The sequence below is a fragment of the Chelmon rostratus genome, chromosome 20 (assembly GCF_017976325.1).
Source record: "Chelmon rostratus isolate fCheRos1 chromosome 20, fCheRos1.pri, whole genome shotgun sequence".
In the NCBI taxonomy this organism is placed as follows: domain Eukaryota; kingdom Metazoa; phylum Chordata; class Actinopteri; order Chaetodontiformes; family Chaetodontidae; genus Chelmon; species Chelmon rostratus.
In genome coordinates, this window is record NC_055677.1 from 10,001,501 (window position 1) to 10,021,617 (window position 20,117).

Consider the following 20,117-nt stretch of genomic DNA (forward strand, 5'->3'; position numbering starts at 1 on the left):
TTCAGGAGCATCTTATTATCAGAGCCTTCCTGGTAAATGGCCATGTCTGTCAAACTCCATCACGCAGGTGCTCTGTTAAGAATAAATACTCTTCAAAACCCAAGCTGAGATAACCCAGATGACATCATTATGACATCATCAGGGTTATCTTCTCAGATTTTTACGAAGCTCCTCCAGAGCCACAGGAGACTTTACACAGCTGTAACCTGACCTACGCAGCATGTGTAAAATCAGCAGATTGCCCCTTTAATCTATTGTTTACATCATGTACCCTGTTCCCCATCTCTTGAGCTGATTTCCCCCGTGCAGAGACATACACCCTCCACATGCACTGATAAACAAACATTATTCATGCTATTTCAGCCCCAGTGGACCGTGGAATAACAACAAGGGAGATAAAGTGTTTTTCTGGTCCGCTGCCAGCAGTGACGTGTCTGAGTGTTCGTCCCTCTTCACCTTCGCTGTCACTTTAATGGAGCAGAGGCTCAGGCAGCCCCAAATGACCCCACCTGAGAGACAAGTGTATGATGGCATATGGACAGGAGGAATACAGCAGTAAGTGCAGGCTGTCATCTGGTGACGCTGCTCATAATTAGTATGTAATCTCTCAGCCAACACGATGCGCTCAATGTGGGTCAGTGCCTCTGTCCTTATGCTTACAATAATGTATGCATACAATTGACAATACAGGTCCCAGAGCCACTTTGTACCGTCACAATCACGTCTCAGCACTTGACAGTTGGTCTCAGGTTACTGCGTGTGTCAAGACTGCACGGCCACTCGGCCACAGAGCCTGCATGAAGCGACAGCTTGGCTGTTTTAAGATGAATGATTCCTCACAGGAAAACAGCAATGAGAGAAAATAAAGTCAGATTTTACAACAACCATTTCTCTGTCAAAGCCTGTTGGTTACACGAACAAGGGAATGATCGATCATTGTGTGTGTGTGTGCACTGATAAACATTAGAGGTTTAGCATCAATAATAATAATCATCAGATTGTACTCAGACTGTATGAATTTAAAAACCATAAAGCTGCCAATCACCCTTTAAAAAGTTGCAACTAATGGCCTTATCAATGGTAAATTAATGATTTACTGGTCCCTCATAGATCACTTATACGTCATTAATTGAAACAACTATGTTTATTCTTTTTGGTAATAATGCAGTTCTAAATATTAGTATTCCATTATAAAATATCCATCAAGTCTGCAGTGATACCTGCTATGACGTCCACATTTCTCCACCGTTCTTTCCAGCAATTAAGTCATCTTCCTAATGAATTTAAAGCATCTATAATACGTTTTTATAATAACAATGGATCACATGACTGTACATAAGGGTAGCAGTGCACTGTTTGGGATTTCAGGCTCACAGCTTTACTTTAACTCTCATTGCATCATTTTCAGCCATAGCAGGAAGCTATATTTGCACATATTGTACAGCAAAATTGCTGTAGCATAATTCAGCATATTTATTCTTCCTAGCTTGCACATATTCAGTGGCCAAACAGTAGATGTACCATATAGCACATTTGGTTATTCTTAACTACATAACTCTTGTATTTGCGCTTGTTTAACATGTAAATTTTTCAGATTTCTTGTTTGACTGTGCTGTATTTGAAATCAGATTCTTGTGTACAGATTGTACATTTGGCAAGTAAATTCATTGTGATTCTATTTGTTTTTTTTTTCCATAAAACAGGCTAAAAACTGACTGCACACCACCTGCTGAGCACCAAACAGCACACAAAGTTAGTGACTAGCATTAGCTGGTGAAGATGGCGGCACATTTAGCCTCTTAAAAGCCAACTATTTCCCTAAGGAGTTGGTGGAGACTCATCAGGTGGACTCAAACATGACTCCAAATAAATGCTAACATTGTTTCATGCCTGCTAGATGAGCATGTAGGCAACTGTTTGCTAACAAGTTAGCCATATCACAGCTTGCTTCCACTGCCCCTGGTCACTACAAATTAGGTACTGCAGTTTTAAGGCAGGAGGATTAACACCTTCCACAGCACAGTTTCTCGCGTTAATTGCTTCTAACTGATCTATAAAGCACTGATAAATTCATTAATTAAGTTATTAATTACAACTTACAAACCCTTTGCAAAGCATGACTTCTGTGGTACCAACGATGACTTGAATTTGAAAGGTATTTTCCTGGTTTATCATATAAATATTAGATGGAATTGTTTATGTCGTCATGCAAAGTGTTATATCAAGGTTGGTTATATATTAAAAACATTCATTTCAATGAAACCCTGGAGTATCTGGATGTTGAGCGAGTGGTGAGTAACAGAGGAATGAGGGATGGTCGACACATACTGGAATGGACCAACCCTACCGTAAGACATGAGGCTACACACTGGAGGATTCACTTCTTGATCTTTGACATCAAACATGGCTGATCTCTGACATTTCTCTCTCTGAGCGAACTGAGGGGCACGACCGTCGAGCAACGCTTTTCTGTTGATGAATAATTAAAATAAATACAGTCTTGATATTAGCTTTGATACGACACAGATGAGCTCTTTTGCCGCCCTCAAATACATCTGGTGTGCTGTCAGACTGCGGGGTCCTTGAATGTTTTATGAACGTGGGTGTAGTTCAGTGAGGAATTGGAATCACATAATCCTCCCCTTCTCTCCCTCGCTCTCTGCATGGGCCTCTTTCACGTTGTTTCCTCAAGATGTCGAGCCTTCCAGGTTCACGCCACATAAACAATGACCGTGAGGCTTGTACAGGGTTCAGTACAGGGATGAAAGACAGTCTGCTGTCCAGACGTTTTACGATGTGAATCCGTTCATTTGTAATAAAACCTGGGTGTTTCAGGCAGAAAAGTCCTCTTTCACGATTACATGATGCTTATAGTTACATTGTGTGTTTTATATATACTTTATAGGATATTCAAAAACTAAAGGAAAAGTAACATGATTACTTGAGTTTATTTGGTCTTAGAACTAACAGAAATTAAAAGGCAGAGACATTTCAAAATCATAAAAAGACATTAAGTTGTTCTTTCAAACTGATATCTAGATGGCAGACTCAAAATCCTTCTTTTCAAGTGTAAAACCATAAGCACAGCTATGTTTTTGTTGTTGTCAGGGTATGTTTGGAATTAAAAGAAAAAAAACACACACAAAAAAAACCACACCCTCAGATCACTCTTTCTACAAAATGATCAATGAAACAGTGCACACTCTTGTACATTTCTGGCTGTAGGGTTGCTTCCCTAAGTCATTAGTTTGCCTGTGGTGCCACCTTGTGGAACAGATATAAACCGGCTGGAAGCTGTTTTCAAACAAACCTTATTTGTAATGTGGACACGTTTAGAAAGATTATGTAACACACATTCTGTGTGGTTTATTTAGCAGTTAACCCCAACCTTAAGAGGTACATTCATAATCACTTGAAAATACTGTACTTTAAATTCAACTTTCGATGTGATCACCACAATGCTGCATGAGACGTCTTCTTGCAGGCATTTTCTGTTTGACATGAAAAGAGGACTAGCTGTTTCATTTTTATGTGACTGGTTCTTCTTCTGCTGCTTATGATGCTACAGACTTCCCTGTTTCATTATCTTTAATTTTCCATTTGATTGCTCTAATTGTTTTCCTCTTTTTATACAGCGAAGAACGTAGCATTTCTGCACCCACGCAGCTTTACCATTGAATAAAAAGATCTGAAATTGTACATGTAAAACCAGATTTTGAATATTTTGATATGTTACAGGTGTAAATGATTAAATTAATGATGATTTATTAGCTGGTTCAGTTACAGGAGGTGTTGGTGAAGTTTTTTTTCCTAGGATGGCGATGGACTCATCAACTCAAAACCTCAGAACATTTGTCTGCAAGGATTGGTTGAACAGCGAAAACAGAGTTTTCTGTTGCCATCCTTGGAGAAAAAATTGCTTCAAAGTATTATACATGCTGGCTCACTGTCACACTGTCATGGCTCACTGGGACAGTGCAAGCCATCATTAATGTTAATAGTAACACCTGTGCTTTTCCTGCTATGACAAGTTAAAACATCTGCTGTGAAAAGGTCTGTTGGATCAGTGGAATTTGGCACAGAATGGCTGAAACTGATCAAGCCATTAATCTAACTCGACTCGCTGTTTACTGTCGAGCAGCACACAAACAGACTCTGACATGCTCGTTGGGACAGAACAAGAAATATTTGAAAAACCAGCCACCATCAATCAAATGTCAGGATATATTTCTATCAATGAGGGTTATTAAAATGATTGAACCAGTAGAGGTTACATCTTGTTGCTTATCTGCTAAATCAGGACAGGTTTTAATGAGGCTGAAATGATGAGATTTGAGCCCTAGGGATATGTGGCTTATCTTGTGAGAGGAATGATCAAGTCCTTGTCCTCTCCCAAAACAGTGTTGTCAAGAAAAAGATGAGGAGTGTTTGTTCAGATTTCTTTTTCTTCACTCAAAGGCAATTATAAGTTACACACTTTGGAAGCAGCTGAACTACAGAAAGCCTGCCACATAGTTTTCTATGCTGGTGCTGCTTTGAAAAAGAAATTCAAACTTTAAAAAACTCAGATAATCAGATAAATATCTGCACCTAATGACTGCACACTCCAATGGTCTTGATGAGTTTGGACGCAAACACACACCAAATAAACTGAACTGTACTCATTGCGGTCTTTTTTTCATGCCAGTAATATTATTCCTGTGCTTTCAGGAAGACGTCTGCATAAGATTATGCATTTATACAAAAACCAAACCTCAGCAAAACTCAGGAAATAAGTGGAATAAATGTCACTTTTGTTGCAGGCTGATATCAATTAACCCTCAAGGTTGCTCCAAACCGTAATAAAAATTCCACGAAACATGTTTCAATTCAACTAAACTCCTATAAATGGCTGTAAAATGTGATTGTTTAAAATGTAGTTAATGTGCAGAAACCCTTATCAAATAAAATATTCAACTAATTTGCAGAAAGAAAGTTGGTAATGATAAAATTAGAAACTGAGTCAAAAGTTTGAAATAATGAGTAAAATGTTTATACAATATTAAGCCAAAAGTCTGGCTAAAAGAAGAAAATCAAAAACTTACCTTAGTTTATATTATATGACGAATCTGCCGACACATAACAAACAGCCTGTGCTGATCGTGACGAAAGTGCGCGTCCAGACCGGAAGCAGCGTTTACTTAATTCCAGAGATTTCATCATTCTCCTCTCGCATTACAGTCGTCCATGCTTCGGAGCGCAGCATCAGTACTGCTGAGGACCCGCACTGAGATTTCCTCCTTCTCTCCGGCGTCCACGGTCCGGTTAGTTCGGCAGTCGCTCCGCTACCCGCCCAAACACAGGCCGTTTTCAACGTCGGTCTGCTTGTGTAAGAAGAAGAAGAAGAGCCTGTGGCTACAGCTGGCGGAAGGACGAACCATGGACGGCAACATTGAAGAGATTCTCGCCCCTTTGAGGCTTGCAGTCAAAGAACAGGTAACACCTGTTATTTCGCAATATCGAGTGATATGGACCAGGTCGGTTCGTTTAAGATTAGATAACTTTTTTTTGCCTCATACTTAGTCACAGTCGGTATAATAGCTTGAGAAGCTAACCGGCTAACCTGACCGGCGGCTTTCGAAACTGTCAATGAATGAGGAGATCCATTGCTCGCTAGCTAGCTGCTAACGCTAGCTGGCAGTCATGTCTGCGCCCTTTGCCACGTTTCAGTGTGCTGCTGCTGCTTTTGCACACATCTGTGAGCAGGGTGGGGTTAAGAGAAGAAGCCAAGTCTATGCTGCTGTAATCAGCTGAGCGCGTTGCTAACATGTCCAGATTTGCGTTGAATTGTGACGATAGTTGTTGCTGGATCAAGCCTTTCAAGCCACCTCTCTGTTTTAGGGGGACCTTGTGCGCCAAATGAAACAGGATGGAGCTCCTGACGTGGATGTCACTAAAGCAGTGGCTGAACTGAAAGCTAGGAAGAGAACTCTGGAGGCCAAGGTAAGAGCAGTTTCACTGTGGCTTTGAACGCAATTAATAGATAATTATTCTCTACCAAGAAGAAAAAAAGGCATGACAAATAGGATTTATCATCACCACGCTCCACAGCTCTCCCTTAAATAACCAGGCTATGCTGCAAATATTGATGTATTTTCACTTAAATTTGGGGCGTGTACCCACACTTTTGTTCACTTGCACCAATCCACTATGTTGATGAGCAGACAGCGATCATGGACATCATGATGTGATCAGAGGATGCATTCAGTTTGGACATTGCAGATCTGGTATTTTGCAAACATGGAATCTATTTCAAAAATTCAATGTAACATAATAATATAAGCCCAAATCTTACGTCAAACCTAATTATCATTCAGAGCTGTCAGCCACATCTCACAGTCTTCAGGGTGAGACAGGAAATCTCACCCTGTGAAGACCAACTCGTCTCGCATAACCAAAACTCCAAACATAGGCCGCATAATGACACCTGAGCCGAATCCATCTGCCAACTCAAAACCTTAAGAAGGGGTTGAAAGTGCCAACAGCAGCTTTAAACCTCTGCTTTGTTTATAAACTCACTTTATAACTTGACTGCCTTATTGCCTGTGTGAGAAAAACGGAAATATAATTCTCATTGCAGGAACTGTCACTGCAACCCAAAGATGACATTGTTGACAGGACCAAGATGGAGGATACCCTCAAGAGGCGATTCTTTTACGACCAGGCCTTTGCAATCTATGGAGGTAGGGCTTAAAACAGCTAATTTAGGAAAATGACGGTTTCGTTTGGTGCATAATTCACAGAAAACGTAGTCTTTGAGCATTCTGTTACCATACTCCTCAGGTGTGAGCGGCCTGTACGACTTCGGCCCTGTGGGCTGTGCCTTGAAGAACAACATCCTGCAGGCATGGAGGCAGCACTTCATCCAGGAGGAGCAGATCCTGGAGATCGACTGCACCATGCTGACCCCCGAGCCTGTCCTCAAGTTGGTGCCTTCTCATGCTTTTATCTGTTGATGCAAATATGTTTTTGCCACCTTCAGATGGATAACAACTAAACTTCAATATCATTACCTATCTTTGGGTGTTTAACTGTTTTGTTTAATCATTTATGTATAATTAATAGATGAAGCTGCTGTAGAAAGTGCCTGGTGGTTCCTAGAGTCAGCTCCGAAGTGCTGAACTGTAGGTTTTTGTTAACAGGCGCATATTGATTCTGCAATTTTATGCATGGAAGCTGCCACTATAGCAGCCTTCCATAGCCCGGTTGCAGATACACTGTTTGGATGGAATTACATATTAACAGCTAATCTTTTAACAAGGCTTGATAAATCACATGTTTGCTCACTTTTTTCCCCCAGGACATCAGGACATGTAGACAAGTTTGCCGACTACATGGTGAAAGATGTCAAGAATGGTGAATGCTTCAGGGCTGACCATCTCCTCAAAGGTGGGCCTCTTGTACATCTGTTTGAGTATATTTAGAGACTTGGCATCCACGTCTGTGTAAACTAAAGATTAGTCATCCCTAAAGCACCTCCAGCAGAGGTCATTGTACGCTTTTCGTCTGTATTATTCATGGGATTCTGCAGACTGAGGGGATGGACACAGTCCAAACTTGTGTCGTCAGTGGCTGCTGCTGGTTGGCCAGGCTCTGAGTATCACTGTTGTGCCTGAGGGAGAATGGAAGTGGCTGGACCAGCAGAAATCACACGGGGCTTTTGTAGCAATACAAGCTGCTGGGATCACAGCGAGTGGAGCTGTGCCAAAGAGCTGGGGGGGAAGTTTGAGATATAAGAAGCAATTGTCATTTCCCGAAAGACTTGGAGACTAATTGGCTCCGATGCCAAAAAGAAATGACATGATGGAACTTGAAAATGTAATGGGATTGATTAAATACATCAAGTCATGTTATGTAAAACCTTGGGATGCTGAATGTGAAATGACATTTTGACATCTTCAGCCTCCTTTACAACGATGAGCATGTCATCCCGCTTGTTAGTTTTGTGCTTGTCTTTGTAACTCATTCATTCCAAAAAAGTTGGGACGCTGCATAAAACATAAACTAAACAGAATGTGATCTTTTGATAATCATTTTAGACATATGTTCAATTGAAAACAGAACCAAGACAGAATATTCAATGTTAAACCTCATCACTTCATTGGTTTTTGTAAATATCTGTTTATTCTGAATTTGATGCAGCAACACGTTTCAAACAAGTTGTGACAGGAGCAACTAAAGACTGGGAAAGTTGTGGAACGTTCCAAAAACACCTGTTTGGAACATTCCACAGGTAAACAGGTTGATTGGTAACAGGTGATAGTATCATGATTGGTTATGAAAGGAGCATCCTGGAAAGGCTCAGTCGCTCACAAGGGAGGATGGAGCGAGGTTCACCACTTCGTGAACACATGATTGTATCAAGGATGTTGGTACGTGGGCTCAGGAACACTGCAGAAAACTGTTGTTGGTAAACACAGTTGGTTTGCAAGTGATTGCATTATATTTTTATTTACATTTAACGCAGCATTCCAACTTTTTTTTTGGAATTGGGGTTTAACACGTGGGTAGAGTAAAATCAATGGTCACCTCTTGTATTTGACTGTACTGTACATACTGTAACAACTGTTTTCATGTTTCTGCAGCCCATCTCCAGAAGCTGATGTCCGATAAGAAGTGCACAGCAGAGAAGAAGGCTGAGATGGAGGAAGTCATCACTCAGGTCAGTTTTAACAATATAAGATAAAATGCCCCTTTAAGCTGTTTTGGAGTTTTAAATGATTCACTACACTTGTTTTTCCTCTTCAATATTATTTTCAGATGGACAACTACACCCAGCAGGAGCTGACGGATCTCTTTGAGAAATACAACGTCAAGTCCCCCACCACAGGAAATGACCTCACACCTCCCATCTCCTTCAATCTGATGTTTCAGACGTCCATTGGACCAGGGGGGAATATGCCAGGGTAACATGAAGCCTAACACTGCTGAGAATGTTCTGATGTTTTCACAATGTGTACCAGCATGAACTGAGTGATTTCATCTAAATTTGCAGCTATCTGAGGCCTGAAACAGCTCAGGGAATCTTCCTCAACTTCAAGCGTCTGTTGGAGTTTAACCAGGGAAAACTGCCCTTTGCTGCTGCTCAGATAGGAAACTCCTTCAGGAACGAGATCTCTCCTCGCTCTGGACTCATTCGTGTCAGGTGAGGGATCTGACGTGTCGCCTATCATTACAAGTATTCCGTGCCTGTACTCGTAGAGAAATCTAATTGCTTCATATTTCCACGCAGAGAGTTCACCATGGCTGAGATTGAGCACTTTGTTGATCCAAATGAGAAGGTCCACCCTAAATTTTCGAATGTAGCCGACCTGGACATCATGTTATACTCCTCCAAGGCTCAGACCAGCGGCCAGTCCGCTCAGATCATGAGGCTGGGGGACGCTGTGGAGCAGGTAGGAGTCACTACAACGGCTTCTATATTAGGAATACATACATTTATTTATGTGTAGTTATAGTTTGGGCTGGATATTTGTGACAGAAACACATTTTACAACATTTTTTTTCCAAATTCTTTGCTAAATGGTACAATTTCAGCCAATTACCTGAGGCTTTCAAAACATATTTATAAAGAAAGGCTTCGGTACATATTGCCCAGCTTTAGTATTACGATAACACTGACTGTAGATATGATCTACAGAAAGGTTTTGACCAAAAATCATCTTGAGTTTTTCTCAAACTGCTGTTTCAAACAACAGAATGTAAGACATCATTCTGAAGTTGACTGTCTCGTTTAGGGAGTGATCAATAACTCTGTCCTGGGATACTTCATCGGGAGGATCTACCTCTACCTTACTAAAGTTGGTATCGCCAAAGACAAGCTGCGTTTCCGACAGCACATGGACAACGAGATGGCTCACTACGCCTGCGACTGCTGGGACGCTGAAACCAAAACCTCCTATGTATGTTCTCTTCCAGTTTTTCCTCATGCTTTGTCAGGCAGCCTGCATGCCTTTGCTCAGAGTGAATGTTTGTCCCTTGCAGGGCTGGATCGAGATAGTGGGGTGTGCTGACCGGTCTTGCTACGATCTGAAATGCCACGCACGAGCTACAAAGGTCCCCCTGGTTGCTGAAAAGCCACTAAAAGAACCCATATCCTTAACCTGTGCCACCACTTATCACTGCAAAAGAACATCTTTATACCATCAGAGAACAAAGAACATTATAAGCACCCAGATGTCTTGCTCTTCTTCTTAACTCCCCCACACAAAGTTGTAAATGTCGTCCAATTCGAGCCTAACAAAGGAGCCATTGGGAAGGCGTATAAGAAGGATGCCAAGATAGCCATGGAGTACCTGTCTGTGTGTGACGAGTGCTTCATTACAGAACAGGAGCAGCTGCTCAATGAGACTGGGTGAGTGCTGTTAACTGCAGTTGGATGATGAAAGGTTGCGCTTCTGTCATCTCCAGCACAGTCAGCATCTTGTTTTCGCCCTGCAGAGAGTTCACCATCGAGACAGAAGGCAAGTCGTTCAAACTCACAAAGGACATGGTCAGCGTGAAGCGATTCCAGAAGACTCTGCACGGTGAGATTCACTCATTTATGCCTTCTCTTTTGGTCTTTTAACCACCACTCTTCTATGATATACAAACCTCACGGGCAATACTAGCTTGTCCTCATGAAGCATAAAGTTCAAGCATATCTCCTTTGTATTTCTGGTGGAGTTTACAGTTCACATTTAAGACTGTAATTAATTGTATGATATATGTGTGTTTATGTTTCCTTGGACACACCTTAGTTTGAGAAAAAAACATAACCATTGTGGCTAATTGTACCAGTTGTCCCTGACTGCTACATAATGACTGCTTTTTGTATGAAGGTTGAGAAATGACGTGTAGGCTACCCCAGAGGATTACTGGTGCCTCGGTTGTGATGTGGAGTCAGTCTACAATTGGCTGTTTTGTCACTGTCTAACTTTACTGCCATCTACTGGATTTTAAATAGAAAAACAATTCAAGTATCAATTCCGTGATTCAGATCTGCTCCAGAATTTCATTGGTTCTTCCTTGGCACATGCTTTAATGTTCCACCAGGTGTCATGAAACTTGTTTCAATAGTTTTTCTGTAATCCTGCTGACAAACCACCCAACCAGCAAACAGAACCTCCTTGCCAGAGTTAACATGTGCTTTCAGTGCATAAATAAATCATCGTATGAAGATTGTGTTGGGATCCTTGGAGCTACGGTTTCTTTAACACACATTTTCTGTCTGTGTTTGTCGCCCACAGTGGAGGAAGTTGTCCCCAATGTAATCGAGCCCTCATTCGGCATCGGTAGGATCATGTACACCATCTTTGAGCACACATTCCACATCAGAGAAGGTGACGAGCAAAGAACAGTAAGTCGATAGCCACAAGATGGAGTCGGACTGTACAGCAGGGGTGGGTGATGTTACCTCTGTGGCTGCAGAAAGCCATCGAACATTGTTGAATTTGGTGTCTCGTGGTGTCATTCTTACCATTCATTTAACCACTTGCCAAGTTGCTTGTGTCCCCTCTCTCAGGCAGCATTATTGTTTTAATGTGTTCATGTTACTGAAATTGTAATGTTTAACAACAGGTACATAATCTTGAATAACACACATGACTGGAGCTTAGAAATATTGATATAGTTGTCATCAAAACCTGAAAAAAATTTCTATCACTCACCTCTGTTGTACACCGCTGTTGCATTTGCATGCATTGTGATGCTTTATGTTTGCTGTTGTAATGATTTTTGTTTTTCTTTGCCACAGTACTTTAGCTTCCCTGCGACTGTAGCTCCATACAAATGTTCCGTCCTGCCTCTGAGTCAAAACCAGGAATTCATGCCCTTCGTGAGGGAATTATGTAAGTTCCCACATAATGATAACGTGTATGCTCTATTCCCGTCTGAGGAGGGAAAGCACCGTGCAAAACAACTGTTCTTTCTCTCCTAGCCGAGGCGATGACCAGAAACAGTGTCTCTCACAAAGTGGACGATTCTTCGGGATCCATCGGCAGGCGCTACGCCAGGACGGATGAGATCGGAGTGGCGTTTGGCATCACCATCGACTTTGACACAGTGAACAAGACGCCTCACACGGCCACCCTGAGAGACCGCGACTCAATGAGGCAGATCAGGGCCGAGGTACAGCACATGTTCCCCTGTTTGTTTTTAGGCCTACCCCCTTTTTGGTGGTCAAAAGTCTCTGTGCCCTGGCCATAACTCAAGAATTCGTACACGAATTATGACAAAACTCATGAACAAAAGGGGAAATTGTGACCACATTTCACATTTGCTCAGATACGTCCACCTTGAAACTGTGGCGATTGTATAGATCTTCTGTGCTGTTAAGGATGTGTGTGAAGTATCCATGTTTTAAAATTTGTAGCTTCTTTGCAGCAGCATCCATATTTGAAGCATTGTCGTCCACCACAGGCTCATTGGTTCTGCTGATATTGAGCTTAGATGACTGTCGTTGCACCATGTGATGAAGCTCTCTATCAGTCCTCTGTGAAAATAGTGAAGGCAGCATGTTTCTCACTGGAAGTTATTCACCAGAATCATACATGCCAATATAGTGATAACTTCCATTTCTCCAAAAAATACCTTTTTATTAAATTCCTTTTGAGTCTTTATTACATATATTATGAGTCTGGACAGACGTGGATGTAAATGCAACTTGCCTGGTGGGCAGAGACATAAAACTGTGAGGCGGTAATTCCAGTTTTTATTCATCCAACTGATGCTGTTTACTTCAAATACCTTTTACTTAAATCAATCATTCCTTTTCTCTGGACTGTCGCTATGCATGAAGTCATGTCTTCATGTGTAGAAAGTGCTGTCATAAGGTGGATTATATGGATTAAAGGATAGATGGTGTTGCCACTCAAGGTGGAAAAAAAGTCAGCATGGACACTGATAGACTGATCCTGCGTCAGCTGTGGGGCTGAGTAACCTGTTGCTTCCCTGCAAATGCAAAACATCCCATGTGTGAAAACTGTGTAGCTACGAGACAAACCAAAGTAATTCAGAGTCAGGTAGCAAAGGTCTGCTGTGTTTGCACATGATCTTCACAATAAAAACAAAGTATTCCTTTCTGCTACAGCAGCATGTCAGCTGTGATCACACGCACCATTTAACACAATGAGGTCAACATGTTTTTTTTTTTCCTCTCCTCAGGTCAGTGAGTTGCCTGTGATTGTTCGGGATTTGTCCAACGGCACATTGAGCTGGGCAGAAGTGGAGAGCAAGTACCCGATCTTCGAAGGGCAGGAGACCAGCAAGAAGGACACAGTCGAAGAGTAACGCTCCCTCGCCCGCCGCTCACTCCATGAAAATCCACAGACTTGTTGCACATGTATCACCAGGAAGAATATTGCAACTGTATTGTGATAAGCTATAGTGGCGCACCGAGCCCTCCTTGTGTTCGACACCACTGCAGTCACTAAAATGTCATGTATTCATCATATCTAACAGTTGTGGGAAAGCTTGCACAGGGCTGTTGTGTCTCTGACGGGCAACTTTTCATCCATGTTATGACCATGTCGGTATGTTTTTAAAGGGATAAAATGTTTGTTGTCGGCAGTGGAAGGAGGCTTCCACCATTCCAGTTTTCAGGCAGATTGGATTGAGATATTTAACAATTTCAATAAAAGCAGCCAGCGCTTACTGGACACAGGCATACAACTGTAATGTTTTCTGTCAGCTTTTCAAAGCTTCACAGACTGAGCACCATACAGACACTTATGTCCTGTGAAACCGATCATTACTATAACGAGAGAGTAGCTCTGAGAAAAGATGGAACCAACACTGAGCTCAGGTTAATGAATTAACTCCTAGTGAAAAGGGAAACTGGAGATAAAGCATCAGCTGTTAATTTGATAATAAAGTTTGGCTAATTAATACACCCTGTTAGTGTTTATTAATGTTGACCACTAGCTGGCGCCAGATGGCTCTTCATTACTGGGAAGCCTGATTAGGGAAGCCTCTTGGCACTTCAGTGAGACACATGTTGTCATGGTAATAAGACAATCTATTGGCATTGGGCAGGTAGAGACTATTTAAATAAAATCATGCTTCTGCTGTGAGAAACATCCTGCGCAGTCTGAATATTTGGTGTTATTACAGAATTAGTAGCCCGCCTCTGTAGCACACAGCAAGGTCACTGAATAAAATCAATCCAGCAGGAGCTTAATTAATACACTTATTTAGCATACTTCTGTCAAAATATGTAAATTCTTGATTGTCCAATACCAAGGCTGGACTGACAACTGGCCAAAGATGGTAACTGGCCCAGGGCTGCAATGGCACGTGCAATTTTGGCGAGGTGTAGTCAAGCATTTTAAGGCTTTATTACCAACAGGAAATGAGGTAGAGGTGCAATAAAGGTCTCCTGCTGGACTCAAATGTGACACATTGTGGGTCATGATCGGCATGTCAACCCATATACTACAGGAGCGCCACAATTAAATTGGCTTTTGCATGACTATTATTGCAGAGTATAAGAGCTAAAGCAGGACTCTATTGAGGTCATAATGTAAACTTCAAAATGTAGTCACAGAATTGCGGGATTTCTCCACTAATGTGTGCAATTTTTGAGTTAAAATGAAAAAGCAATAATGTGAGTTGCATTTTTATTTTCACATTCTCATGGGTGTTCTATGACCATGTGAAAATGAAAATGGAAAAGTTTTTACGTTTAATTTTCAAGAACTTCACCTGCTCTAAAATGGACAATATTCAAATGTTAATTCTAATTTGAATATTAAAAACGCAATATAACCAATTATTTGGCGCAAGCATTTTACATAAGTCACAGTTGAAATGAAAATGCAATTTTCTGATAATTTGAAAATGAAAACAGCATTTGACATTTCATCTTCAAAGACTCGACCTGCTCTGAAGCGGACACATTGCTTAACGTGTATTCTGCTATATGAAGTCTATTTTGTGGTCAAGTAGGAATGGATGAATGAAGATTTGTGTGCAAAGTGAAAGTACTAATACTGCACTGTGAAAATACTCCACTGCAAGTAAAAGACCTGCCTCTAAGTATGTAAGTATTATTAGCAAACTGTACTTAAAGTATCTACTTTATATACTGTTGACTAGTTTAATCTACAGCAGTGCATCATATTCTGTAAGATCATCATATGTTTGCAGCATGGCTGTCCTGTGAGAACCATGTATCTCTAAAAAGTCCTGTTTTCAGCTTTGTGGCGGTGCATTTTCCAGCTAATCCAAGAGGATTTTTGAATAGTTCATTTATTTTAAGAATAATTTTCTCAACCCTTAAAGTAGTACCTCATATTTGTACTTTAGTAAATGTACTTAGTTACATTCCACATTCCACATTCACTGTTTCATTTGTAAGTTGTTCTGTGAGGTTGAGACCTGGTCTGTTTCTGCAGGCAACATTTGGTGCATCAGCTCAAGGAAAAACACGCCACAGAACAGAGCTGCTGCAGAGCTGAGAGCCTGGAAGAAGCTTCTTCTACGAGGAGAAGATTTTAATTTTTTGCCATTTGTACAATGGAGGTGAATGGATTGTTCCAGAAGATATCACCCAAAAAAATTTCAAAGTAAAGATTTATTGCTGTTCGTTTCACGGGTGTGAGCGGCCTGTAAGACTTCGTCCCTGTGGGCTGTGTATCAGGCCAGCACTTCATCCAGGAGGAGCAGATCCTGGATAAGTTTGCTGACTACATGGTAAAAGATGCCAAGACAGGAAAAGGCGACCACGCCGAACACCTCCTGAAAGGTGACTTTGTCTGACCACCATTACGTCATTTGGAGGATTTAAACTGAGCCCGCCTAGCCCAGAACCTCCCCTGAGCTTTCCATTATTCCCTCGCTTTGTTTACAAGGTGTCAGATTTCATTTCTAAAGAGAAGAACGACCTGATTACCGTAGCAGACGGCTACCAGATGAGCTGTTCATGTGCAAATTATATTAATCTGAAACTCCAGACTGAATTCCTGCCAGAATTCTTCTCTTTGCTTAAGATGGAGTCCATCTGCGAATACACTGAGCATGTTTTGGTTAAAGTAACATAACTGTAGAAAAGTAACATGTGTACACAAGCTGAGAGAACCAGTTGAACACTAGTAGACCCAGCATCTCATGTATGTCTGTACACCCTAAAACTTAACCCAAGATTGTAATTATTAACAATTTATTTGATTTGCAATTGAATGCATAGGCTTCCAATTAAAAATTAGTTGGCATAAAAGCACTTTTTATCTAACTAGACTGAATTATGCTTTTATTTCTGACATTTTTCAGTTGTAATTGCTTGTTTTAAGGTTGAAAATATACCATTTTACAGCCTTGACTGCTCTGTAGTAATATGTTGTGCATATCAGTAATTATTTGTAAATTATATATGTGCCTATGTCATTATTATTATTATTATTATTATTATTATGTTTATTTATTTGTTTATTTATTTTGCATTTTTTGAGGTTCTGGCAGCTTTATGCTTAGTTGAAAATTGACAAAATGAGAAGATTTATTGTTGGATTTCTGCTAGAAAAGGATACCAGCCATGTGGGATCAGGACAGTTTAAAGGGCATTAAGTCAATAGGAAGCTTGTTGCTTCAATGATGTAAAAATCTTGGTCAATACAGTATTTTCTCTTTTTGCAAACAGGGAGCTTCTTATTGTTGACATGAGCCTGTTTAGAATCTCCTTTTCCAACTGTATTTGATGCCAAATCATTCGGGGAACGACCTGACTAGTAGCTTTTCAGACCACACAGCAAACTAATATCACAATCAAGACTAGACTGATTAAAAATGTGCATTCACTTGAGCAAAATCTGTTTCTCCTATTGAATCAGTGTAAACAGCTGCTGATCGACGTGTTTGTTCCCTCACAGCTCACTTAAAAAGACTCACGTCTGATGAGCAGTGCTCTGCAGAGAAGGTGACCGAGCTGGAGGACGTAATCACACACACACACACACACACACACAGGTTATGTCTGAAATTGTTGAATATACTGCACAATAATCCTCTAATTGGTCGCTCTCTGTTCTAGATGGACAGCTACGCCGAGCAGGAGCTGACTGATCTGTTCATGAAACGTCAGGTGTCCCTCAACAGGAAATTACCTCACGCCTCCTTCAGCCTGATGTTTCAGGGCGGAAACTGATTTCATTGACTTATTTTCATATTTTGCTTGTTGTCAATCCTAATCCTAACCCTCTTTTAACATTATAAACTCTTACATCAAACAGCAGGAAAGAGTCAAAGTATGTGTTCTTCTGCATGATTAAACTATATAGATTATATAATCGCTTTATGCCCTGAACTGTTCATGTAATATTTTACTGTAATAAATTAAATTCACATATAAGGGCTAAGATGCTGCTTGAGTTAGCATTACATTAAAAATTGTAAATATTAGACGCAGTATTGTGATAATCAACTAACATTTGGCATTAATAGTAAACAGATTAACAGGATCATTTGTTCTTATTGCATCATATGTTACATTTAAGTGAAGTTATTACATCAATAAATGCAGTGGTGGAAAGTAACTAAGTATATTTACTCGAGTACTGTACTGAAGTACAATTTTAAAGTACCTGTACTATGCTTGAGTATTTTCATTTTTTTGTTACTTTATATTTCTACACCAATATTAATCTAACAAATTCAGATTAATAATACAAAATTTGATAAATACATTATTATGTATTATTATAGATTAAGATTTTTTTTCCATTTTATTTTCCATTTCTGGCCCAGTTTTTATGTTTTTAACCCACATCCATCTATTCTCCCTGTCCAGCTTCTTCATGACTATACTATCATCTAATCACGGCCGTTTTTCAAGTGTATAGTTTGCTTACGCTGCAAATGATGTTAAGTGTAAATACGCATGCCACAGTGACTTTTTCAATACTACCAGTAGGAGTTGCCAAAGTCAACAGTGTTCAAATCTGCCTCTTTAATGTCCCCCTTCACTCAAAAATGTGTTCTGCTCACCATCAAGTCATTTTGGCTCTCACTTTTGGCTCACTTAAATATGTGTTTAATGTGTGACCCTGCAAGCATTGCTTTGACCGCAGTGCACACACACTCAGAACAGACTTTTCATGGAAGCAGAAAACTTTGCATTTTCACAGATTGTGGATTTTTTTTTTCTGGAGGAAGAATTAGTTGATGAGAATTTTTGTTGAGTTTATTGATTTTTTGACAGAGTATTTTTATATGTATTGAAACATTTCTGCAGGGGATCTTAAATAAGAAATAAGACATCCTTTTGAAAAAAAAATCTTGCTCGCTGTTTGTCAAGTTTTCAAATTTGCCTCCAAAAAATTTACAGTTGCAGTTTTTTTGTTGTTTTTTTTTGCTGCAGAACACAAACATTTAGAATCTAAACTCCAGTGTCGACCTCAATATAATCAAGATTCATTCTTGACCTCCAGAAGCACATATGTGGTAAAATACTCTGTAGTCATGGTTCTCTTACTGTCATTTTCGGGGTTTTTTTGCTCGGCTAATTGAACCTGATTTGTTTCTTTTGCTTCCTTGGATTCCTCTGTTTTACCTCTGAACTGCTGTCCATTTTGAGCCCAATAAGAGAGCCATAGGAACGGCCTACAATCTGGTAATGTTGCGGTTATGTCTGTAGGGAGTTAAGCCTTGAGACAGCGGGCAGGACATTTAAACTGACCACAGACACGGTCATTGTGAAGAGGTTCTAGAAAACGCTGCACGGTGAGAGGCGACACCAGACCTGCCTCACAGCTGCAGGACAGTGAGCTGTTCATGTGGGAAAACATGCGTCTCTATTTTCCCACAGTGGAGGAGATTGTTCCCTGTGTAATCAAGCCGTCCTTTGGCATCGGCAGAATCGTGTGCTCCGTCTTCGAGCTCTCGTTCCACGTCCAGCAGGGGGATGAACAGAGGACGGTGAGAAAGCTTTGAAACGAGGAGTGAGATCTGAGTGACAATAATCTGAAGCTACCAAAATCTTCCTGCATCACCTCTAAAGCTCACTCATTAACATGTCATATCGCATTTGTTTGATTTGTACAAAACCTGAAGTGTTACCTGGGACAGGTAGACAGGAGACTCCAGTTGTTATGCTAAGCTAAGCTAAGATAGCTGCTGTAGCTTCATGTTTAATGAATACTTAATTAGACTAGTGTTTCTACATGAATATTCATTTCTTGCCTTCAAACACGTATCTGTTCAAGCTAAAGTTTCTCCTCTTCCTTCTCCTTTTAACCAAGGCAATGACTAAGATCAATGTGTCTCACAAAGTGGACGACTCATTGGGGGGGGGGGGCTGCTCCCGGGCAAACGAGACTGGAGTGGCGTTTGGCATCACCATCGACTTCGACTCAATGAGGCACATCAGGGCCGAGTCAGAACAATCACATAACTGCAGTTTTAATAATCAAAGACTCCTGCAGGATCACGTTCGCCTTTTTTTTCTAACGGCACCTTGACGTGGGCTGAGGTGGAGAGCAAGTACCCCATCTCGAAAGGGCAGGGGATCAGCAAGAAGGAGTCATGAGACTCCTCTACTGTACGCACAGGAAGCACATTGTCAATAAAGATTTTACATTTTACCATCCCAATCAGTTTTGTGGAACAGAGACCTTGTCGTCCTTGTGGATTTTGTATTTTTACATGCAGGAAAAAGCTACTTTCTTTCACTGGGAAGTGTCCATGATGCTTTGATGGAGATCCATGTCACATAGAGCGGAGGCTCAGCCAGTCACAAACGAGCTTGAACACAGTCCTCTGTGGCCTCAGTATTACTGTCACCTGATCAACTGTCTCAACATCTCCCATTGGACGATACTATCAGCAGCAAACATAGACACAGCCAGGTGTGGATCCCACTCTGACTTTTTCACATAAACCACACACCGTATGCTTCTTTTCTTCGCCCAGTAGTCCTGCTATCCTCCAGCTGTAATGATGCGTCTCACTGCATTGTGTTTTGTGTGTTTTTTCTCCAGACGGCACTGCGCGTTGTTCCACAGCTCGCTGCAGAATGTGACGAGTGGATGTTTGGCTACAGCTCAAAATTGCAACAGGCTTAGACCCTCCAAAAACAGACCTGGCAACCAGGAATACGGAAAATAGCA

General features: G+C 40.9%; 1 protein-coding gene and 1 non-coding gene across 2 annotated transcripts; both read left to right on the forward strand.

The window, feature by feature from the left end:
* The first annotated feature begins 5,216 nt into the window (after window positions 1-5,216).
* On the forward strand, window positions 5,217-13,686 carry gars1 (glycyl-tRNA synthetase 1). The gene is made up of 17 exons (XM_041961232.1): window positions 5,217-5,475; window positions 5,881-5,982; window positions 6,620-6,722; window positions 6,823-6,964; window positions 7,340-7,428; window positions 8,625-8,701; window positions 8,800-8,945; window positions 9,035-9,184; window positions 9,272-9,434; window positions 9,777-9,941; window positions 10,024-10,131; window positions 10,248-10,393; window positions 10,480-10,565; window positions 11,268-11,377; window positions 11,774-11,867; window positions 11,957-12,147; window positions 13,183-13,686. Exons 1-17 carry the CDS (start codon window positions 5,227-5,229, stop codon window positions 13,306-13,308), a joined length of 2,247 nt encoding a protein of 748 aa, XP_041817166.1. The 5' UTR covers window positions 5,217-5,226; the 3' UTR covers window positions 13,309-13,686.
* LOC121624319 lies at window positions 7,125-7,259 on the forward strand. The gene has a single exon (XR_006007865.1). It is a non-coding gene; the product is annotated as a small nucleolar RNA SNORA84 (small nucleolar RNA).
* Window positions 13,687-20,117: the final 6,431 nt, after the last annotated feature.

What these genes read in the sequence shown, in the direction of transcription:
- gars1 (XM_041961232.1), top strand. Translation starts at nt 5,227, where the DNA reads ATGCTTCGGAGCGCAGCATCAGTACTGCTGAGGACCCGCACTGAGATT. An exon ending in GGCTTGCAGTCAAAGAACAG is followed by an intron (nt 5,476 to 5,880) that starts GTAACACCTGTT and finishes TCTCTGTTTTAG; the next exon opens with GGGGACCTTGTGCGCCAAAT. An exon ending in GCCCTTCGTGAGGGAATTAT is followed by an intron (nt 11,868 to 11,956) that starts GTAAGTTCCCAC and finishes TTTCTCTCCTAG; the next exon opens with CCGAGGCGATGACCAGAAAC.